The sequence below is a fragment of the Thunnus maccoyii genome, chromosome 5 (assembly GCF_910596095.1).
Source record: "Thunnus maccoyii chromosome 5, fThuMac1.1, whole genome shotgun sequence".
Taxonomy (NCBI): domain Eukaryota; kingdom Metazoa; phylum Chordata; class Actinopteri; order Scombriformes; family Scombridae; genus Thunnus; species Thunnus maccoyii.
In genome coordinates, this window is record NC_056537.1 from 19,676,801 (window position 1) to 19,695,221 (window position 18,421).

Sequence of the window (18,421 nt, forward strand, 5' to 3'; positions counted from 1 at the left end):
AAATAACAAAACACAACAACAAATAACAAAACACAACAACAAATAAAAAAACACAACAACAAATAAAAAAACACAACCGCAAAAGCAGACAACACAACATTAACTTCTAACGGAAAAGGTAGGTACCGGCTATCGACAAAGCTTGTTGCTGATTGGACGCTCTCCCATTGACAAAGATCGTCGCTGATTGGACGGACGCACTGTCCGTCTTTTTAACAGGAAGGAGGCACTGTCCGCCCTCATTTGGGGTCCGTGTAGTCTCCAAGTAAAGTACTGCAACGTGAGAACACTCTATAGTGCAGACAACCATAGAAATGGACTTTCGCTGTCGGCACTCGCGCTCCCATGGCAGTCGAGATGGCCGCCTCTAGGCTATGTGTTGACGCAGTAAATGGACCAGAGGTTGCCTCTGCGCAAGAGCGCGGTGCCATTACGCACAGCTGTTCACTTTCTTTACCTTCATTCATTCGCCTGAAAATTACACCAGGCTGCTATAAAATAACCACACACACCTCTACACACAGCCGACTGGTCGGTTATACCTCGATATTCTGCTTTTTATGAAGGAGCGTCCGTTTACCTGGGCTCATCAGCCTCTTTTCCAACTTTCTTTTTCTTTACCAAAAGTAGTGTCTCATTGTATTCTTAAAAGACATTGAAGTGCAAACACTGTTGTGTAACATTAATTACCAAACTATGCAATAGTTTAGTAATTAATTTTACATTAGTGTACGAGGTGAGATACATTAAAATTATTACTGAAATAGCGATCGGTTCGATGTAATCATATCAATGGCTTCACCAAATCAATTAATTATTTTTTTTACAAGGCCAACTCACTGACGAAAATAACTTCGAATTTGTAAAAACTAAAAAAGGGTGATTTCACTGCTTTCACGCCAGTTCACAACCGGAGGACATCACGGGGAGTCCACATCCGTCCAAGACCAATTTATCTCGTTGTTCAACAAGATAAATAGTATATTGGTATAAAAAGAAAAGTTTCTTGTTATAACGTGATAACCTTGTATGTTATAATAACGTGAAAATATCTTGTTATAACTTTCCACGTTATAAAATTAAACAGCTGGCTTGTACTCACCATTTATCCCCTCATGCGTTGTCCACCTACAGACTAAAGAGTAAGTTCATACGTGACGATACTAGTTTCAGTTTCTTACCCCTGTTATCAGAGCTGGCTGGCCTGTGGGTGGAGCTGAGGGGAGTTTTATATGAGCAGATCACACAAAGTTATGTACAATTTTCACAGAACTTTACATTTTGAGAAATTAATTTAAAATACTTTTACCAATCAAGTTTGGCCACAGTTCTATTTTAGTGAATTCCAAGGCCTAACGTGAGGAGATAGAATTTTATTTCTTTCTGGAAAAAATACACAATATATATACAATATATACAAAAAAACACTGATTATATAGTATATCAAAATGTCAAAACATTATATACATATGAGTAAAATATATTCATGTCAATAAAAGACTCAAGTGTAGGATTGGTCATCATGGGCTGATGAGAAGCAGGGAAAGTCACTTTGGAGTTAGACACCTGAGGGAAAAGAAAGTGAAATTAAAAAAAACTTTTAAAAATTGTCATCGATTCAACTACTGTGTTTGATCTCTTTAACAAGAGCAAAACTCCTACCTCCTAGCCTCTCCACTAGTTTGGGATGATGTTTTTTGAGGGCGTCGTAGAAGGCTGCTTTGACCACTTCCCCTCCTGACCGAAGTGTCCTTTGATACAACACTCTCATTCTGTCCTGGTTCGTCTCCTTAGCTATAATCAGTGAGTAGGTTTCACCATGGACCATGTCTCCAAGCTCCTCTGCTATTGCCAATACCTCAGAAACGTTTTGGATTAACATTGCCCTGTTGTTGTCAACGAACTTTTCTGTTTTAAAATGAAGAAGAACCACAGCATGTACATGAATGCCATAGCAGCAAGTTCATTTGACTTGTTTTGTTAACATACGAGAAATCTTAACAAAAAAAAGCTTTAATTCATTTTCATGCCACAGAGCATCAGTTCAGTGACAAATACACTCACCTTTATCCGTATTATTCATTTCCCCAGTAGAAACAGAGACAGAATCCTGTTGGCCAAAACAAAAGCTTTTTAAGTCTATATTATGTAATTAATTATATTAGTGCATTGACAAATGCACTGATATAATGATATCAGCATTGATAAATGTATTTTATTCAGGCCTACTAATTACAGAGGAGAAAGACACATTTGAATATTTAACTGCAAATCTGAACCTAAAATACAACGTTATTGTTGTTGTGGTCCACTGTCTGATAATGGTTTTTGTTTGTTTCAATTAACCAAATAATGTGTGGTATAATATTGTAATAAACTGCTGAGAATGTGATGTCCATTCCCATCTAACCAAGTAATACTAATACAATTAACATGAAGCAATATTCCCCAATACTGACTGGTGTTTTGTTTGAGTGTTAGGTCAGACTGTAGACTGTTCAGATCTCAATGAGACTGATTAAATAAAGTTACTTTATCTGTTTTCAACTTCAGCTTTAGGCATACCTGTTTAAAAGACCTTCCAGTATTTGTAAATCTGGCATGATCTACCTCATCATTTGACTCTGACTGTTCTGAAAAAGAGGAGGAAACATCTGTGTTACCATTTGTTTTATTGTAGAAAGTAAGGAATAATTTATGGTATTAATCTCACATGACCCATAAATAGTATTAAATAACCTACCTGGTGGCTGAGGAGGAGAGCTGAAGGCAACAGATGTGTTTGAATGTTGATTATTAGTTGGTGAATCCTAAAAGAGGGAGAAGATATTATATAACAGATAAAAAATGTGCAGTTAGAATTGTTTTCCATGAATTATTAATCATGAGTAATCAGCAATATATATAATATACAGTATGTTGTGAAATAGAATTTATAAATTGTACCAGTGTTGTCTTGACTTTATGGACCGCATCATTAATTCCCTTCTTTCCATGCCTTGAGAACACATCCTCAGTGACTTTCAAGCACTCTGAAACAGAAGTTTTATTTTAGAAGGCATAAATGCATGAATGAGTACATGCTTCACAAAGAATGCAGGCATCAGAAATGTCATAGCTTAGCTCATAGCTTAAGTTTAGCAAATGCTCCAGTACAGTGATAATGAGAATACAGATTACAATAACAGACACCTACTCTTAGCGTATGGCCTCTGAGTGGGATCCCCATGCCAGCAACTCTTCATGAGGTCAACCAGCTCTTTTAACCCATCTGCCTTCTGGTCAATCCGGTCAATTTCCGTCAAGAGAGGTCTGTCCCCTTTGGGGACCCGCAGTGCCACAAGACTGGAATCCTTCTCTACAATACATGTAATACAATGAAGACATGCATCATAACATACCAACTCAACTAAGTGTGTGTACATGTGTGTGAACTGTATGTACAGTGCTTAATTTCGCTGAAAAATGATAAATTAATAAGGGAAACAATACAGAAGACACTGCCAAACAAAGAGAAAAATAGATGGCAGGATGGGATTTTATTAGGTTGGAAAATGTCGGGACAACAAAATTAATTATACGTACTTGGATAGGGCTCTTTACCAGTAACAATAGACCAGAGAAGGATACCATAGCTGGTCAAGAGAGAGAAAGATTTTTTAAGTAACATGGTCATACAGATAAAGTTTTCAACAATAAAGTATTCCCATTTATAAGTATTCCTTTGAATACCTGTATATGTCAAAAGAACGAACAGGTGCGTATGATAATTTGAAAGCCTCGGGAGGCATGTACTTGTAAGAGCCTCCGATTTCTCCTGTCATTCCTTCCTTTCTGTTCAATGCACTGGTAGAAACCCTGGACAGACCAAAGTCTGCCAGCTACAAACAAAAAAAGAGAAACACAACATTACACAAATAATTAATTAAGTTTTATATTTAATATCAACTCTGGACTTTAGGTGGATTGGCATTACTACTACCTTGGCATTGAGGTCGTCAGTCAGCAGTACATTACTTGGCTTTAGGTCCTGGTGCATAAGGCCCTTTAAATGAAGAAAGTTTATGGCTAGAGCCACCTGATGGGCCAAGCGCAAGGCCAGAGGCCACGGTGGAGGGCCAGACAGGTCCTTCTGCAGGGACTGAATGGAGCCTCTTGTCATGAATTCCATGACTATTCCCTTTTGCATGGGCTTTTCTTCCTTATAAAATCCATAAACCCTCACCACAAACTCAGAGGAGACCGCCTTCATAAGAGAAGCCTCTCCATAAAGTGCTTTCTCGGCGCTGGAATGAGGTAGAGGTAGAGAAAGCATAAATGAGAGAGCTGCTTGAACTACTAATATTCATAAAAAAGGATGTGTATGAATAAATAATTTAAAGGGGACCTATTATGCTCATTTAAAGCTCTATATTTTTATTCTGGGACTCAACTAGAATAGCTTTGCATGACTCACAGCTCCTTATTTACTGGGTCTTCATCCGGCCCCTCAGTTCAGCCTCTGTCTGAAACATGCCTGTCTCTTTCAGGCCCCCCTGCCCCTGATAGGACCACTCTGTTCTAATTGGTTAGCTTCTGGAAGCTGTATCACAGCTGCTTTGGCCATTCATGAGGGTACATAAACAAACCATGAAACAAAGTATAGTAGTAGGATTTCACTTCTTTTTCTCTTTGTCTACTTGTCTAATATATACGTATATGTTTGAGCCAGAATCCCATTTGAAATATGCCAGTGAACAACACATGGAAAAGCAACAACCTTAGCAACCAAGGCTACAGAATGGACGGCTGTTTATGGTCTTGCACAACGAATTTTGGAACTGTGACCATGTTTAACACAGATATTCAACATCATAACAGTATATAAATAGCAGAAATCCACAAAAAGTGTAATAGGTCTCCTTTAAACTAAGATATGTAGCTACAAATTTACCTCACATCATCATGAAGTATCTTAATGGCCACATCAAAACCCTCGTTCTTGAGCCTGGCCTTGTAGACGTGACCAAATCCCCCAGAGCCAATGGATACCCGTCCGTCCAAGAAGTCATCTGCACTCAGCTCAGTCTTGCTGCTCAGTGCCATCTCTTGCTGAACTCGGGTAGAACAACTACAACTTCTATGGAAATATTTATAGAAAAAAGGTAAGCATCAAAAATAAAGTGGTTCAATGACTACTTATATATTTACAGAGGCGTACTGCTGCCATGCCGGAGAAAAATGGGTCAGTATCACATTATAATGTGAAAAGTTTATTGTTATAAGAAGATGGTTTTCACATTATAACAAGATATTTTCACGTTGTTACGACACACAAACTTTTCTTGTTATAATAATATACTATTTATCTTGTTATAACATGACACTCACGTTTGAACGGATAAATTGAGGAATATGGCTCATTTAAGATTAAAATTAACTTTATTGTCCCACAGAGTGGAAAATTTGTCTTGGGCTCTTCACCCATGCTGCAGCCATTAAAAGACAACATTTCATATACAGAAAAAGAAAAATACAAGTGAATTAATAAATAACAAACAAAGTACTAAAACCATTCATAAGTAACATACCAAGGTTCTAAAAGTAAATGAGTATCATGCCAATGTTATAAAAGTACGTAGGCAAAACAATCACATCCAATAAAAAACAGAGAAAATCTCTTTTTCCTTAAAAATCACTTACATAAAAGATCATCCAGTGCCCATCCTGGCCCTATCTGCCACTATTCAAAAGTTTTATTGACACCGGGATTAATGAATTTTTAAATCTATTTAGTCTGCTAGGAATGACTCTGAACCTCCTACCTGAGGGCAGTAGCTGGTACTCAGGTGTAACCAGTTACTGTCCTATTGGCTTGCCTTAGGGTAGTCTGTTCATAAGTAGATTGCAGGGACGTATACTGTTATACCCCTATAATCTTCCATGCAGTCTGCATCATTTGGACCAGTTTGGACTTCAGCTGCACAGAGAGGTTACCAAATCAATCTGTGATTCCGTATCTGATAAGGCTCTCTAAAACTGCCTGATAAAAGACTAACACCATGAACTTCATGCTTGGGTTGATCATGGCATCATGGCACGATCCTATGGTGGCCCTGAAGTGCAAATCACAACGACAAATAGGAAAACACAATGACAAATAACAAAACACAACAGAAAATCAAATACACAACAACAAATAACAAAACACAACAACAAATAACAAAACACAACAACAAATAACAAAACACAACAACAAATAAAAAAACACAACAACAAAAGAGAAGACACAACCGCAAAAGCAGACAACACAACATTAACTTCTAACGGAAAAGGTAGGTACCGGCTATCGACAAAGCTTGTTGCTGATTGGACGCTCTCCCATTGACAAAGATCATCGCTGATTGGACGGACGCACTGTCCGTCTTTTTAACAGGAAGGCGGCACTGTCCGCCCTCATCTGGGGTCCGTGTAGTCTCCAAGTAAAGTACTGCAACGTGAGAACACTCTATAGTGCAGACAACCATAGAAATGGACTTTCGCTGTCGGCACTCGCGCTCCCATGGCAGTCGAGATGACCGCCTCTAGGCTATGTGTTGACGCAGTAAATGGATCAGAGGTTGCCTCTGCGCAAGAGCGCAGTGCCATTAAGCACAGCTGTTCACTTTCTTTACCTTCATTCATTCGCCTGAAAATTACACCAGGCTAAAATAACCACACACACCTCTACACACAGCGGACTGGTCGGTTATACCTCGATATTCTGCTTTTTATGAAGGAGCGTCCGTTTACCTGGGCTCATCAGCCTCTTTTCCAACTTTCTTTTTCTTTACCAAAAGTAGTGTCTCATTGTATTCTTAAAAGACATTGAAGTGCAAACACTGTTGTGTAACATTAATTACCAAACTATGCAATAGTTTAGTAATTAATTTTACATTAGTGTACGAGGTGAGATACATTAAAATTATTACTGAAATAGCGATCGGTTCGATATAATCATATCAATGGCTTCACCAAATCAATTAATTATTTTTTTTACAAGGCCAACTCACTGACGAAAATAACTTCGAATTTGTAAAAACTTAAAAAGGGTGATTTCACTGCTTTTTTCCCATCCAGATCACATTAGAAAAGGTCCATATCAAAAACCTATACTTAGACTTGTCAAATCTGGACTAGATTGAATGTGTCTAATGTGGTCTGGATGGGAGAAAAGCAGTGAAATCGCCCTTTTTTTGCATTTTCACAAATAGAGTAAATGTTTCACAAATCTTGACATTGTGTTAATGAGTTCCTGGAGTCTCCATGTTAATCTAGTCCATCTACAGGCGTTAATGCCACTTTTAAGGTGGACCGGGAAGTTCCAATCGGAGGCTGTGAGGCAGCCTTCAGCCTCGTGCTTATGCTTCAACATAAGGTATTTTCATTTTAGTTTCATTGCAAAAGGTCAAGTGCCAGTTCACAACCGGAGTACATCACGGGGAGTCCACATCCGTCCAAGACCAACTTATCTCGTTGTTTAACAAGATAAATAGTATATTGGTATAAAAAGTATAAAAGTATAAAAATTTCTTGTTATAACGTGATAACTTTGTATGTTGTAATAACGTGAAAATATTTTGTTATAATGTGAAGAACATCTTGTTATAACAATAAAGTTCCCACGTTATATAATTAAAAAGCTGGCTTGTACTCACCATTTATCCCCTCATGCGTTGTCCACCTACAGACTAAAGAGGAAGTTCATACGTGACGATAATAGTTTCAGTTTCTTACCCCTGTTATCTGAGCTGGCTGGCCTGTAGGTGGAGCTGAAGGGAGTTTTATATGAGCAGATCACACAAAGTTATGTACAATTTTCACAGAACTTTACATTTTGAGAAATTAATTTAAAATACTTTTACCAATCAAGTTTGGCCACAGTTCTATTTTAGTGAATTCCAAGGCCTTTAATTACTGACTATAAAACATACAATAGCATAAAACTTTTCATCATTACTGTTTTTTTTTTTTTTTGGTGAAATGAAATGCAAACACAAACCAGAATATTTTTCCTTTTTGTTACTATTTTTGTAATGACTATAAGAATGCTATGACACTTTTTTTTTTTTAACTTCCTTTTGTTTCATTAGGGGTAGCATGCATACCCTGTGAGAGGAAGTTAAGAAGGGCACATAGTTTTTTTCTGAAAAGGGTGACAGTGTGGTTAAAAGAACAAACAGAATAACAGACTACAGATTTCAAGACTTGTACTCTGTTATCTATACCAGACTCTGCTGAAATGTGTATGTCTTTCAGTGCGATGTAGGAAGGAAGTAATCAAAGTTTCTGTTGAGACTCAGATTGAACCTTTTATATTAGTCAATACTGAGTGAGCCTTAATATAGATGAAGAATAAACATGTGAGCTCTTACTAAGCCAACAGATCACAGCTAGATCCTCTTAAAACATGAATGATTCTTTCTCCATCATTCTTAGTGTTTCACTCATGGCTGCCTTTTATTAGACAAAGATTTTTTTGTGCATGCTTTTATATTTTTAGTGTTGCTTATATAGCATTAAGCAACACAAAATAAATTAACTTGGAACTAGTTTGAGACTTGTATTTAACCAAAAAAAAAAAATTTCAGTATGATGCTGTGATTGTGCATACACCCAGACACTCAGTCACACAAACATGCATGTGTATCAGTGGAGGCTGGTCCATAGAGGCAGAGGAGGTTGCTCCTCCTCTATTTTTTGAGAGGCAAGAGGGAGATCAAAATATAAAAAAGAATATTTGGTTGAAATAAACCATTACCAAATCTCAGTATCTCATTTATAATAAAAAAAATTCTCTTCTCTTTGGAAAAAATCCATTAATGAAATTCTGATTATAATACTTAAACAGCGACACCTGCAGGGCAGGAGAGGAAAGAGCAGTGTGTGTGTGTGTGTGTGTGTGTGTGTGAAGTGGTGGTGGGGAGCAGTGGAGGGGAGTGGGGGGCAGAAGAGGAGAGGTGCCTGCTGTTCTCCGCAGGGCAGGATCTCTTACATCAATTTAATGTACTTCAGTTTTTTTCACGCTAATCTATGATTGGCCAAGACACATAAAATGACACTCCAAGGGAGGACGTCCTCCCTAACCAATCAACAACCAGAATATGATATTGACATTGCGTTGGTCCAATGATAGTTTCCAGATTTCATCTTCATTCTCTCCACTGTAAGGCAGAGTCGCAGCAGTAGATGACGAGCAGTAGATAGTGTACAAACACAAACACCTTTCAGACACACCTGACATTGGAGAAAGCTGTCTTGCCATCTGTTTTGCTTCCAGTCCCACAGTTAAACCAAAATAGGCAAAATACAAAATTTCACAAAGTTGCAGTTCGCAGTGACACGGCTGTATGATTGCAGGTGTATATCACTTGCATGAAACAAGTGAAGATTTCTGTTTCTAAAAAAATCTCCTTAAAAACGCAGGAAGAGTAGCAACAAAAGTCCCTCAAAACAGTGTTGTTTTTCCCAGAAGAAGGTTTGTATTCCAGTTTTTCAGCATTCACCCAAGTTTGAGGCCATTACAGCCCTTGGGCAGAAGGAAAGACTTTTTAGCTGACCTGTTGATGAAGTTAACTATCGTGGCACACCATACTTAGGATTCCCTCTATGTTCCCCACGGCACAAGCGGCTGCTGGGGAGGAGAGTCAGTTCTTGCTCAGGTGGCAGAGATATGTCCCTCTGGAGACCCAGAAAGCATTGCTGCTTGGTTATTCCTACGGCTGGGAGCTTCTCCCCACTCCGTTCTCCTGGTGCCTGCTGAGCTTAACTCTGTTTCTGACAGTAGCAGACGTCACTCTCCCACAAAGAGGGTTGGAAGCATTAATGCAGGACGGGGTGGGGTGAGATGGGTGTGTAGGGTGGAGTGAGGCAGTAGGACTGAGGAAGAGATGGATGGGTCAAGAAGACACTTGAACACACTTTCCCCTCTGAGGATTACTATGGTGTGAAGGTGTGTGTGTTTTTTGCCAAGCTCAAGGAGACAGAGCTGTGAATGAGACAAAGGCCAAATCCCAGAATGCTGTTACCCAGCAAGCTTTTCTCCCTCCAGACAGAGAGAGGAAAGACTGACAGACAGACAGACAGACAGACAGAGAGAAGTGTTCGTCTGTTTGAAGAAAGGCAGAACCTCTAAAAATGGGAAGCAAAAGTAATTGATTCTTCATAAAGGAGTTTGTATCCACAAGTCTTTGTGCATGTTATTTTCTGTTACAGTATGACAAAATAGTCTTGTAAATAAAGTCACAGACCTTTACATTTTGAGAATACTATTGATTATATATAATATTAGGTTTTAGTTTTGTCTTCACCAATCCATTATTCAGTGCCACAGTGGTGAACAACAAACCTGTACATTTAAACTGAAACAGGAGAGTAACTTTGTTGCCTGGGATGCCCTCGACACCATCATCTGCAGGTGACTGACTGACTGCTTGTGACAGTTACTGAGGGATTGAACCAGAAAAGCCTCTTACCCAGTCTCTCTCTCTCTCCCTCTCCCTCTCTCTCTCTCCCCCACCCACTGGAAGAAACAAGCAACGTCCCCCCTTCATAATATTAACAAAGGCGAACATGTTTGTTGCTGATTATTAAGCCAGAGCCCCCACAGAACACATCATGTAACTTTCTGAACTAAAGACACTAACATGAGGAGATAGAATTTTATTTCTTTCTGAAAAAAATACACAATATATATACAATATATACAAAAAACACTGATTATATAGTATATTAAAATGTCAACACATTATATACATATGAGTAAAATATATTCATGTCAATAAAAGACTCAAGTGTAGGATTGGTCATCATGGGCTGATGAGAAGCAGGGAAAGTCACTTTGGAGTTAGACACCTGAGGGAAAAGAAAGTGAAATTAAAAAAAACTTTAAAAACTTGTCATTGATTCAACTACTGTGTTTGATCTCTTTAACAAGAGCAAAACTCCTACCTTCTAGCCTCTCCACTAGTTTGGGATGATGTTTTTTGAGGGCGTCGTAGAAGGCTGCTTTGACCTCTTCCCCTCCTGACCGAAGTGTCCTTAGGTACAGCACTCTCATTCTGTCCTGGTTCGTCTCCTTAGCTATAATCAGTGAGTAGGTTTCACCATGGACCATGTCTCCAAGCTCCTCTGCTATTGCCAATACCTCAGAAACGTTTTGGATTAACACTGCCCTTTTCTTGTCTACGAACTTTTCTGTTTTAAAATGAAGAAGAACCACAGCATGTACATGAATGCCATAGCAGCAAGTTCATTTCACTTGTTTTGTTAACGTACGAGAAATCTTAACAAAAAAAAGCTTTAATTCATGCCACAGAGCATCAGTTCAGTGACAAATACACTCACCTTTATCCGTATTATTCATTTCCCCAGTAGAAACAGAGACAGAATCCTGTTGGCCAAAACAAAAGCTTTTTAAGTCTATATTATGTAATTAATTATATCAGTGCATTGACAAATGCACTGATATAATGATATCAGCATTGATAAATGTATTTTATTCAGGCCTACTAATTACAGAGGAGAAAGACACATTTGAATATTTAACTGCAAATCTGAATCTAAAATACAATGTTATTGTTGTTGTGGTCCACTGTCTGATAATGGTTTTTGTTTGTTTCAATTAACCAAATAATGTGTGGTATAATATTGTAATAAACTGCTGAGAATGTGATGTCCATTCCCATCTAACCAAGTAATACTAACACAATTAACATGAAGCAATATTCCCCAATACTGACTGGTGTTTTGTTTGAGTGTTAGGTCAGACTGTAGAATGTTCAGATCTCAATGAGACTGATTAAATAAAGTTACTTTATCTGTTTTCAACCTCAGCTTTAGGCATACCTGTTTAAAAGACCTTCCAGTATTTGTAAATCTGGCATGATCTACCTCATCATTTGACTCTGACTGTTCTGAAAAAGAGGAGGAAACATCTGTGTTACCATTTGTTTTATTGTAGAAAGTAAGGAATAATTAATTTGATTAATCTCACATGACCCATAAATAGTATTAAATAACCTACCTGGTGGCTGAGGAGGAGAGCTGAAGGCAACAGATGTGTTTGAATGTTGATTATTAGTTGGTGAATCCTAAAAGAGGGAGAAGATATTATATAACAGATAAAAAATGTGCAGTTAGAATTGTTTTCCATAAATTATTAATCATGAGTAATCAGCAATATATATAATATACAGTATGTTGTGAAATAGAATTTATAAATTGTACCAGTGTTGTCTTGACTTTATGGACCGCATCACTAATTCCCTTCTTTCCATGCCTTGAGAACACATCCTCAGTGACTTTCCAGCACTCTGAAACAGAAGTTTTATTTTAGAAGGCATAAATGCATGAATGAGTACATGCTTCACAAAGAATGCAGGCATCAGAAATGCCATAGCTTAGCTCATAGCTTAAGTTTATTTCATTCTAAAGTGTATATAAGTGTAGCAAATGCTCCAGTACAGTGATAATGAGAATACAGATTACAATAACAGACACCTACTCTCTGCGTTAGGCCTCTGAGTGGGATCCCCATGCCAGCAACTCTTCATGAGGTCAACCAGCTCTTTTAACCCATCTGCCTTCTGGTCAATCCGGTCAATTTTCGTCAAGAGAGGTCTGTCTCCTATGGGGATCCGCAGTGCCACAAGACTGAAATCCGCCACTACAATACATGTAATACAATGAAGACATGCATCAAAACATACCAACTCAACTAAGTGTGTGTACATGTGTGTGAACTGTATGTACAGTGCTTAATTTCGCTGAAAAATGATAAAATAATAAGGGAGACAATACAGAAGACATTGCCAAACAAAGAGAAAAATAGATGGCAGGATGGGATTTTATTAGGTTGGAAAATGTTGGGACAACAAAATTAATTATACGTACTTGGATAGGGCTCTTTACCAGTAACAATAGACCAGAGAAGGATACCATAGCTGGTCAAGAGAGAGAAAGATTTTTTAAGTAACATGGTCATACAGATAAAGTTTTCAACAATAAAGTATTCCCATTTATAAGTATTCCTTTGAATACCTGTATATGTCAAAAGAACGAACAGGTGCGTATGATAATTCGAAAGCCTCGGGAGGCATGTACTTGTAAGAGCCTCCGATTTCTCCTGTCATTCCTTCCTTTCTGTTCAATGCACTGGTAGAAACCCTGGACAGACCAAAGTCTGCCAGCTACAAACAAAAAAAGAGAAATACAACATTACACAAATAATTAATTAAGTTTTATATTTAATATCAACTCTGGACTTTAGGTGGATTGGCATTACTACTACCTTGGCATTGAGGTCGTCAGTCAGCAGTACATTACTTGGCTTTAGGTCCTGGTGCATAAGGCCCTTTAAATGGAGAAAGTTTATGGCTAGAGCCACCTGATGGGCCAAGCGCAAGGCCAGAGGCCACGGTGGAGGGCCAGACAGGTCCTCCTGCAGGGACTGAATGGAGCCTCTTGTCATGAATTCCATGACTATTCCCTTTTGCATGGGCTTTTCTTCCTTATAAAATCCATAAACCCTCACCACAAACTCAGAGGAGGCCTCATTCATAAGAGAAGCCTCTTCATACAGTACTTTCTTGGTGCTGAAATGAGGTAGAGGTAGAGAAAGCATAAATGAGAGAGCTGCTTGAACTACTAATATTCATAAAAAAGGATGTGTATGAATAAATAATTTAAAGGGGACCTATTATGCTCATTTAAAGCTCTATATTTTTATTCTGGGACTCAACTAGAATAGCTTTGCATGACTCACAGCTCCTTATTTACTGGGTCTTCATCTGGCCCCTCAGTTCAGCCTCTGTCTGAAACATGCCTGTCTCTTTCAGGCCCCCCTGCCCCTGATAGGACCACTCTGTTCTAATTGGTTAGCTTCTGGAAGCTGTATCACAGCTGCTTTGGCCATTCATGAGGGTACATAAACAAACCATGAAACAAAGTATAGTAGTAGGATTTCACTTCTTTTTCTCTTTGTCTACTTGTCTAATATATACGTACATGTTTGAGCCAGAATCCGATTTGAAATATGCCAGTGAACAACACATGGAAAAGCAACAACTTTAGCAACCAAGGCTACAGAATGGACGGCTGTTTATGGTCTTGCACAACGAATTTTGGAACTGTGACCATGTTTAACACAGATATTCAACATCATAACCGTGTATAAATAGCAGAAATCCACAAAAAGTGTAATAGGTCTCCTTTAAACTAAGATATGTAGCTACAAATTTACCTCACATCATCATGAAGTAGCTTAATGGCCACATCAAAACCCCAGTTCTTGTGCCTGGCCTTGTAGACGTGACCAAATCCCCCAGAGCCAATGGATACCCGTCCGTCCAAGAAGTCATCTGCACTCAGCTCAGTCTTGCTGCTCAGTGCCATCTCTTGCTGAACTCAGGTAGAACAACTACAACTTCTATGGAAATATTTATAGAAAAAAGGTAAGCATCAAAAATAAAGTGGTTCAATGACTACTTATATATTTACGGAAGCATATTACTGCCAGGCAGGAGAAAAACGGGTCAATATCATGTTATAATGTGAAAAGTTTATTGTTATAACAAGATGTTTTTCCCATTATAACAAGATATTTTTATGTTATTTACATACATATAAACTTATCTCATTATAACTAGAAACTTTTCTTGTTATAATAATATACTGTTTATCTTGTTATAACATGACACTAATGTTTGAACAGATAAATTGAGGAATATGGCTCATTTAAGATTAAGATTAACTTTATTGTCCCACAGAGTGGAAAATTTGTCTTGGGCTCTTTAAAAATACGAGTTAATAAATAACAAACAAGGTACTAAAACCATTTCACATATACAAATATACAAAGATGTTAGTTCATAAGTAACATACCAAGGTTCTAAAAGTAAATGAGTAACATGCCAATGTTATAAAAGTACCTAGGCAAACAGAGAAAACAATCACATCCAATAAAAAACAGAGAAAATCTCTTTTTCATTAAAAATCACTTACATAAAAGATCATCCAGTGCCCATCCTGGCCCTATCTGCCACTATTCAAACGTTTTATTGACACCGGGATTAATGAATTTTTAAATCTATTTAGTCTGCTAGGAATGACTCTAAACCTCCTACCTGAGGACAGTAGCTGGTACTCAGGTGTAATCAGTTACTATCCTATTGGCTTGCCTTAGGGTAGTCTGTTCATAAGTAGATTGCAGGGACATATACTGTTTTACTCCTATAATCTTCCATACAGTCTGCATCAGTTGGACCAGTTTGGACTTCAGCTGCACAGAGAGGTTACCAAATCAAGCTGTGATTCCGTATCTGATAAGGCTCTCTAAAACTGCCTGATAAAAGACTAACACCATGAACTTCATGCTTGGGTTGATCATGGCATTTGCTGTTATTGAGTACACTAAGAGGGATTGTAAAATGCATGGGGCTGTACAGAAGGACGATTGAGTCCGACCCTCTGGAGGTTGCGTCATTTCTCACTGATCAGCTGGATCAGCATTATGAATCAGCTGACACTGGAAGAGCCACCGGAGTCCACAAGCACTAACACATACGTTAAGGAGCGCATAACAGGTTTGACTTTTAGGAAGCGCTTAAGCAGGAGGTAGTTTCATTATAGTTTCATTGCAAAACGGTCAAGTGCCAGTTCACAACCGGAGTACATCACGGGGAGTCCACATCAGTCCAAGACCAACTTATCTCGTTGTTTAACAAGATAAATAGTATATTGGTATAACAAGAAAAGTTTCTTGTTGTAACATGTTAAGTTTGTGTGTTGTAATCACGTGAAAACATCCTGTTATAACGCCAGTTCACAACCGGAGTACATCACGGGAAGTCCACATCCGTCCAAGACCAACTTATCTCGTTGTTTAACAAGATAAATAGTATATTGGTATAAAAAGAAAAGTTTTTTGTTATAACGTGATAACTTTGTATGTTGTAATAACGTGAAAATATCTTGTTATAACAATAAACTTTCCACGTTATATAATTAAAAAGCTGGCTTGTACTCACCATATATCCCCTCATGCGTTGTCCATCTACAGACTAAAGAGTAAGTCCATACGTGACGTTACTAGTTTTAATTTCCTACCCCGTTATCTGAGCTGGCTGGCCTGTGGGTGGAGCTGAGGGGAGTTTTATATGAGCACATTTTGAGCTGGGCAAGAACCACAGAGACTGTATGAGCTGCAGGTGTTGCAAATAATGTGTGTCACATTTCCTGTTGGCATTACAGGGCACAAAGTTATGTACAACCTTGGTTGAGGAAGTATACATTTAATTGAGGAAGAAATTAATTTAAAATACCTTTACCAATAAAGTTTGGCCACAGTTCTATTTTAGTGAATTCCAAGGCCTTAAATAACTAACTATAAAACATACAATAGCATAAAAGTTTTCATCATTACTGATTTTTTGGTGAAATGAAATGCAAACACAAACCAAAATATTTTTCCTTTTTGTTACTATTTTTGTAGTGACTATAAAAATGCTATGACACATTTTTGCATACCCTGCGAGAGGAAGTGCACATTGTTTTTTTTTCTGAAAAGTGTGACAGTGTGGTTAAAAGAACACAGAATAACAGACTATAGATTTCAAGGCTTGTATTCTGTTATCTATACCCGACTCTGTTGAAATGTGTATGTCTTTCAGTGCGATGTAGAAAGGAAGTAATCAAAGTTTCTGTTGAGGCTCAGATTGAACCTTTTATATTAGTCATGGCTGCCTTTTATTAGACTAAGATTTTTAGTGCATGCATTTATATTTTTAGTGTTGCTTATATAGCATTAAGCAACATAAAATAAATTAAATTGGAACTAGTTTGATGTAAGACTTGCATTTAACCAAAAAAAAAAAAAAAAACACACATTATAATTTTGCAAATTTCAGCATGATGCTGTGATTGTGCATACACCCAGACACTCAGTCACACAAACATGCATGTGTATACATTTGCTCACAATGACCATGATTACATGTACACAACATTTAAATCTGAGCCAGTGCTATTCGACTGTACAGAGCTTTTCAATCATTTCAATAAAAGCATTTATAATTCATATGATTTCTGTCCTGCTTCCTAATATCTCTGTCTAATCACTCCTCTTTATCTCTCCATTTCTCTGCCTTGCATGCTGTCTCATGCACACACAAGACAAAAGCCATGCTGACACTGTTTTCCGCCTAAATTATTAATGTCAAGCACTGCTCTAAAAAAAATCACAGTCTGGAGCACAGGTGCTTGTGGATATGACAGCTACTGTGGATCTAAATCATATGTGCACCTGCCCTCACACCCCTTTCATTAAGTGAGCTGAGGTACTGTATGTTTACCCACTTCCCATGCTGCCTTGCTGCCTCAGCCGGCATCGATAGGCGCGGTCTGCTCTCGCTCTCTCCATTTCCATCACTCTCTCCCCTCCCTCTTCTCCACCCACCTTCATTTACGCTCAGCACAGTGTGGACCTCTCTCACCAGTGGCTGCTCTCTCCACTACATCTCTCTCCTTCTGGCTGTATTTACCTTTTCCTCTGTCTTTCTAAAACTGTCTATCATAATCTCTTTTATTTGCTTCCCTCTCTGCCCTTGTCTCATGCTGATGATATATGAGGCAGGGGATTAGTGTAAAGGGGAGCTCTCTGCGCTGGATCTATGAGTGGAGAGGTGATCGTCTGTCTTTCCCACCACAGTGGAGGAGTGCTTTAGACTGGGGAGCATCACTGATGCAGGTTACATCCTCTGGAGCAGCGACAAGACACCCTCAGGAGAAAGCAGTAGACCAAAAACCCATGTGCACGCCTGGATGTGCTTTGTGTTGTGAGGAGAGTAGACTGGAAAAGGGAGGCAGAAGGCAGCATCAGAGGGAGGGGAACATTTAGCAAGGGGTGCCAGAGGCGCAGAGGTTTGGGGGAGGTGGGTGTGGGGTCTGCAGGGAGTGTTTTAAAAGTGAAAAGGAGGAGTGGGGGGGGGATCTACTCTGCTCTCAGATCAAAGAGCTGGAAGAAGGAGGATTGCTTTTCGCTCAGTCTGAAGAGTCGCAGTGAGACTAGGGAGTCGCAGGCTCTCCAGAGACTGTGGCATTACAATTAGAGACCAGAGGCTGTCTGCAGCACGGACTGAGAGACAGAGGGAGGTGGTTTAGGACACAGAGTGGGAGGACCAGTCAAAGGACTTCATCTGGACAGAGGGCAGAGTGAGACTCTGAATAAGAAGAAGGAAGAGGAGCGTAAGAGTGTCCCTTTAGGAAATTGCTGACATTCCCTTTTCGCAAGAAACTTTAGGAGGATCCCATCATGGCTGTCCAACTCATGCCTGAATCAGCCGTGTGTTTGCTCATGGTGAGTCTCTGAAGGGGTATAGTATTGCCGACGCTGTCTACTGTCTGT

At 38.7% G+C, this 18,421-nt stretch overlaps 2 protein-coding genes across 6 annotated transcripts; both read right to left on the reverse strand.

The window, feature by feature from the left end:
- Window positions 1-1,400: 1,400 nt before the first annotated feature.
- LOC121897484 (receptor-interacting serine/threonine-protein kinase 3-like) lies at window positions 1,401-7,737 on the reverse strand. Of its 4 annotated transcripts, none has more exons than XM_042412000.1 (12): window positions 7,677-7,737; window positions 4,934-5,119; window positions 3,983-4,286; window positions 3,733-3,881; window positions 3,586-3,635; window positions 3,197-3,358; window positions 2,947-3,032; window positions 2,744-2,810; window positions 2,566-2,633; window positions 2,065-2,110; window positions 1,663-1,908; window positions 1,401-1,566 (listed from the first exon to the last, which is right to left on the reverse strand). In XM_042412000.1, the coding sequence occupies exons 2-12, from the start codon at window positions 5,083-5,085 to the stop codon at window positions 1,559-1,561; spliced, it is 1,338 nt and encodes a 445-aa protein (XP_042267934.1). In that variant the 5' UTR covers window positions 5,086-5,119; window positions 7,677-7,737; the 3' UTR covers window positions 1,401-1,558. The 4 variants fall into 4 exon arrangements, with proteins under 4 accessions (XP_042267934.1, XP_042267937.1, XP_042267935.1 ...); XM_042412003.1 differs by lacking the exon at window positions 7,677-7,737 and adding an exon at window positions 6,323-7,037; XM_042412001.1 differs by lacking the exon at window positions 7,677-7,737 and adding an exon at window positions 5,805-6,147.
- Window positions 7,738-10,737: 3,000 nt separating this feature from the next.
- Window positions 10,738-16,157, reverse strand: LOC121896709 (receptor-interacting serine/threonine-protein kinase 3-like). 2 transcript variants are annotated; one of them, XM_042410644.1, is made up of 12 exons: window positions 16,047-16,157; window positions 14,261-14,446; window positions 13,310-13,613; window positions 13,060-13,208; window positions 12,913-12,962; window positions 12,524-12,685; window positions 12,247-12,332; window positions 12,044-12,110; window positions 11,866-11,933; window positions 11,365-11,410; window positions 10,969-11,214; window positions 10,738-10,872 (listed from the first exon to the last, which is right to left on the reverse strand). In XM_042410644.1, the coding sequence occupies exons 2-12, from the start codon at window positions 14,410-14,412 to the stop codon at window positions 10,865-10,867; spliced, it is 1,338 nt and encodes a 445-aa protein (XP_042266578.1). In that variant the 5' UTR covers window positions 14,413-14,446; window positions 16,047-16,157; the 3' UTR covers window positions 10,738-10,864. The 2 variants fall into 2 exon arrangements, with proteins under 2 accessions (XP_042266578.1, XP_042266579.1); XM_042410645.1 differs by lacking the exon at window positions 16,047-16,157 and having other exon boundaries at window positions 14,266-14,305.
- Window positions 16,158-18,421: the final 2,264 nt, after the last annotated feature.

Excerpts from the sequence above, each read along its gene's own strand:
- LOC121897484 (XM_042412000.1), bottom strand. The coding sequence starts at position 5,085 with ATGGCACTGAGCAGCAAGACTGAGCTGAGTGCAGATGACTTCTTGGAC. Across the intron at positions 3,882-3,982 it reads CTGACGACCTCAATGCCAAG|CTGGCAGACTTTGGTCTGTC; the intron begins GTAGTAGTAATG and ends TTTTGTTTGTAG. Across the intron at positions 3,359-3,585 it reads TGGTAAAGAGCCCTATCCAA|AGAAGGATTCCAGTCTTGTG; the intron begins GTACGTATAATT and ends CATGTATTGTAG.
- LOC121896709 (XM_042410644.1), bottom strand. The coding sequence starts at position 14,412 with ATGGCACTGAGCAGCAAGACTGAGCTGAGTGCAGATGACTTCTTGGAC. Across the intron at positions 12,963-13,059 it reads CGTTCTTTTGACATATACAG|CTATGGTATCCTTCTCTGGT; the intron begins GTATTCAAAGGA and ends TCTCTTGACCAG. Across the intron at positions 11,934-12,043 it reads CTCTCCTCCTCAGCCACCAG|AACAGTCAGAGTCAAATGAT; the intron begins GTAGGTTATTTA and ends CCTCTTTTTCAG.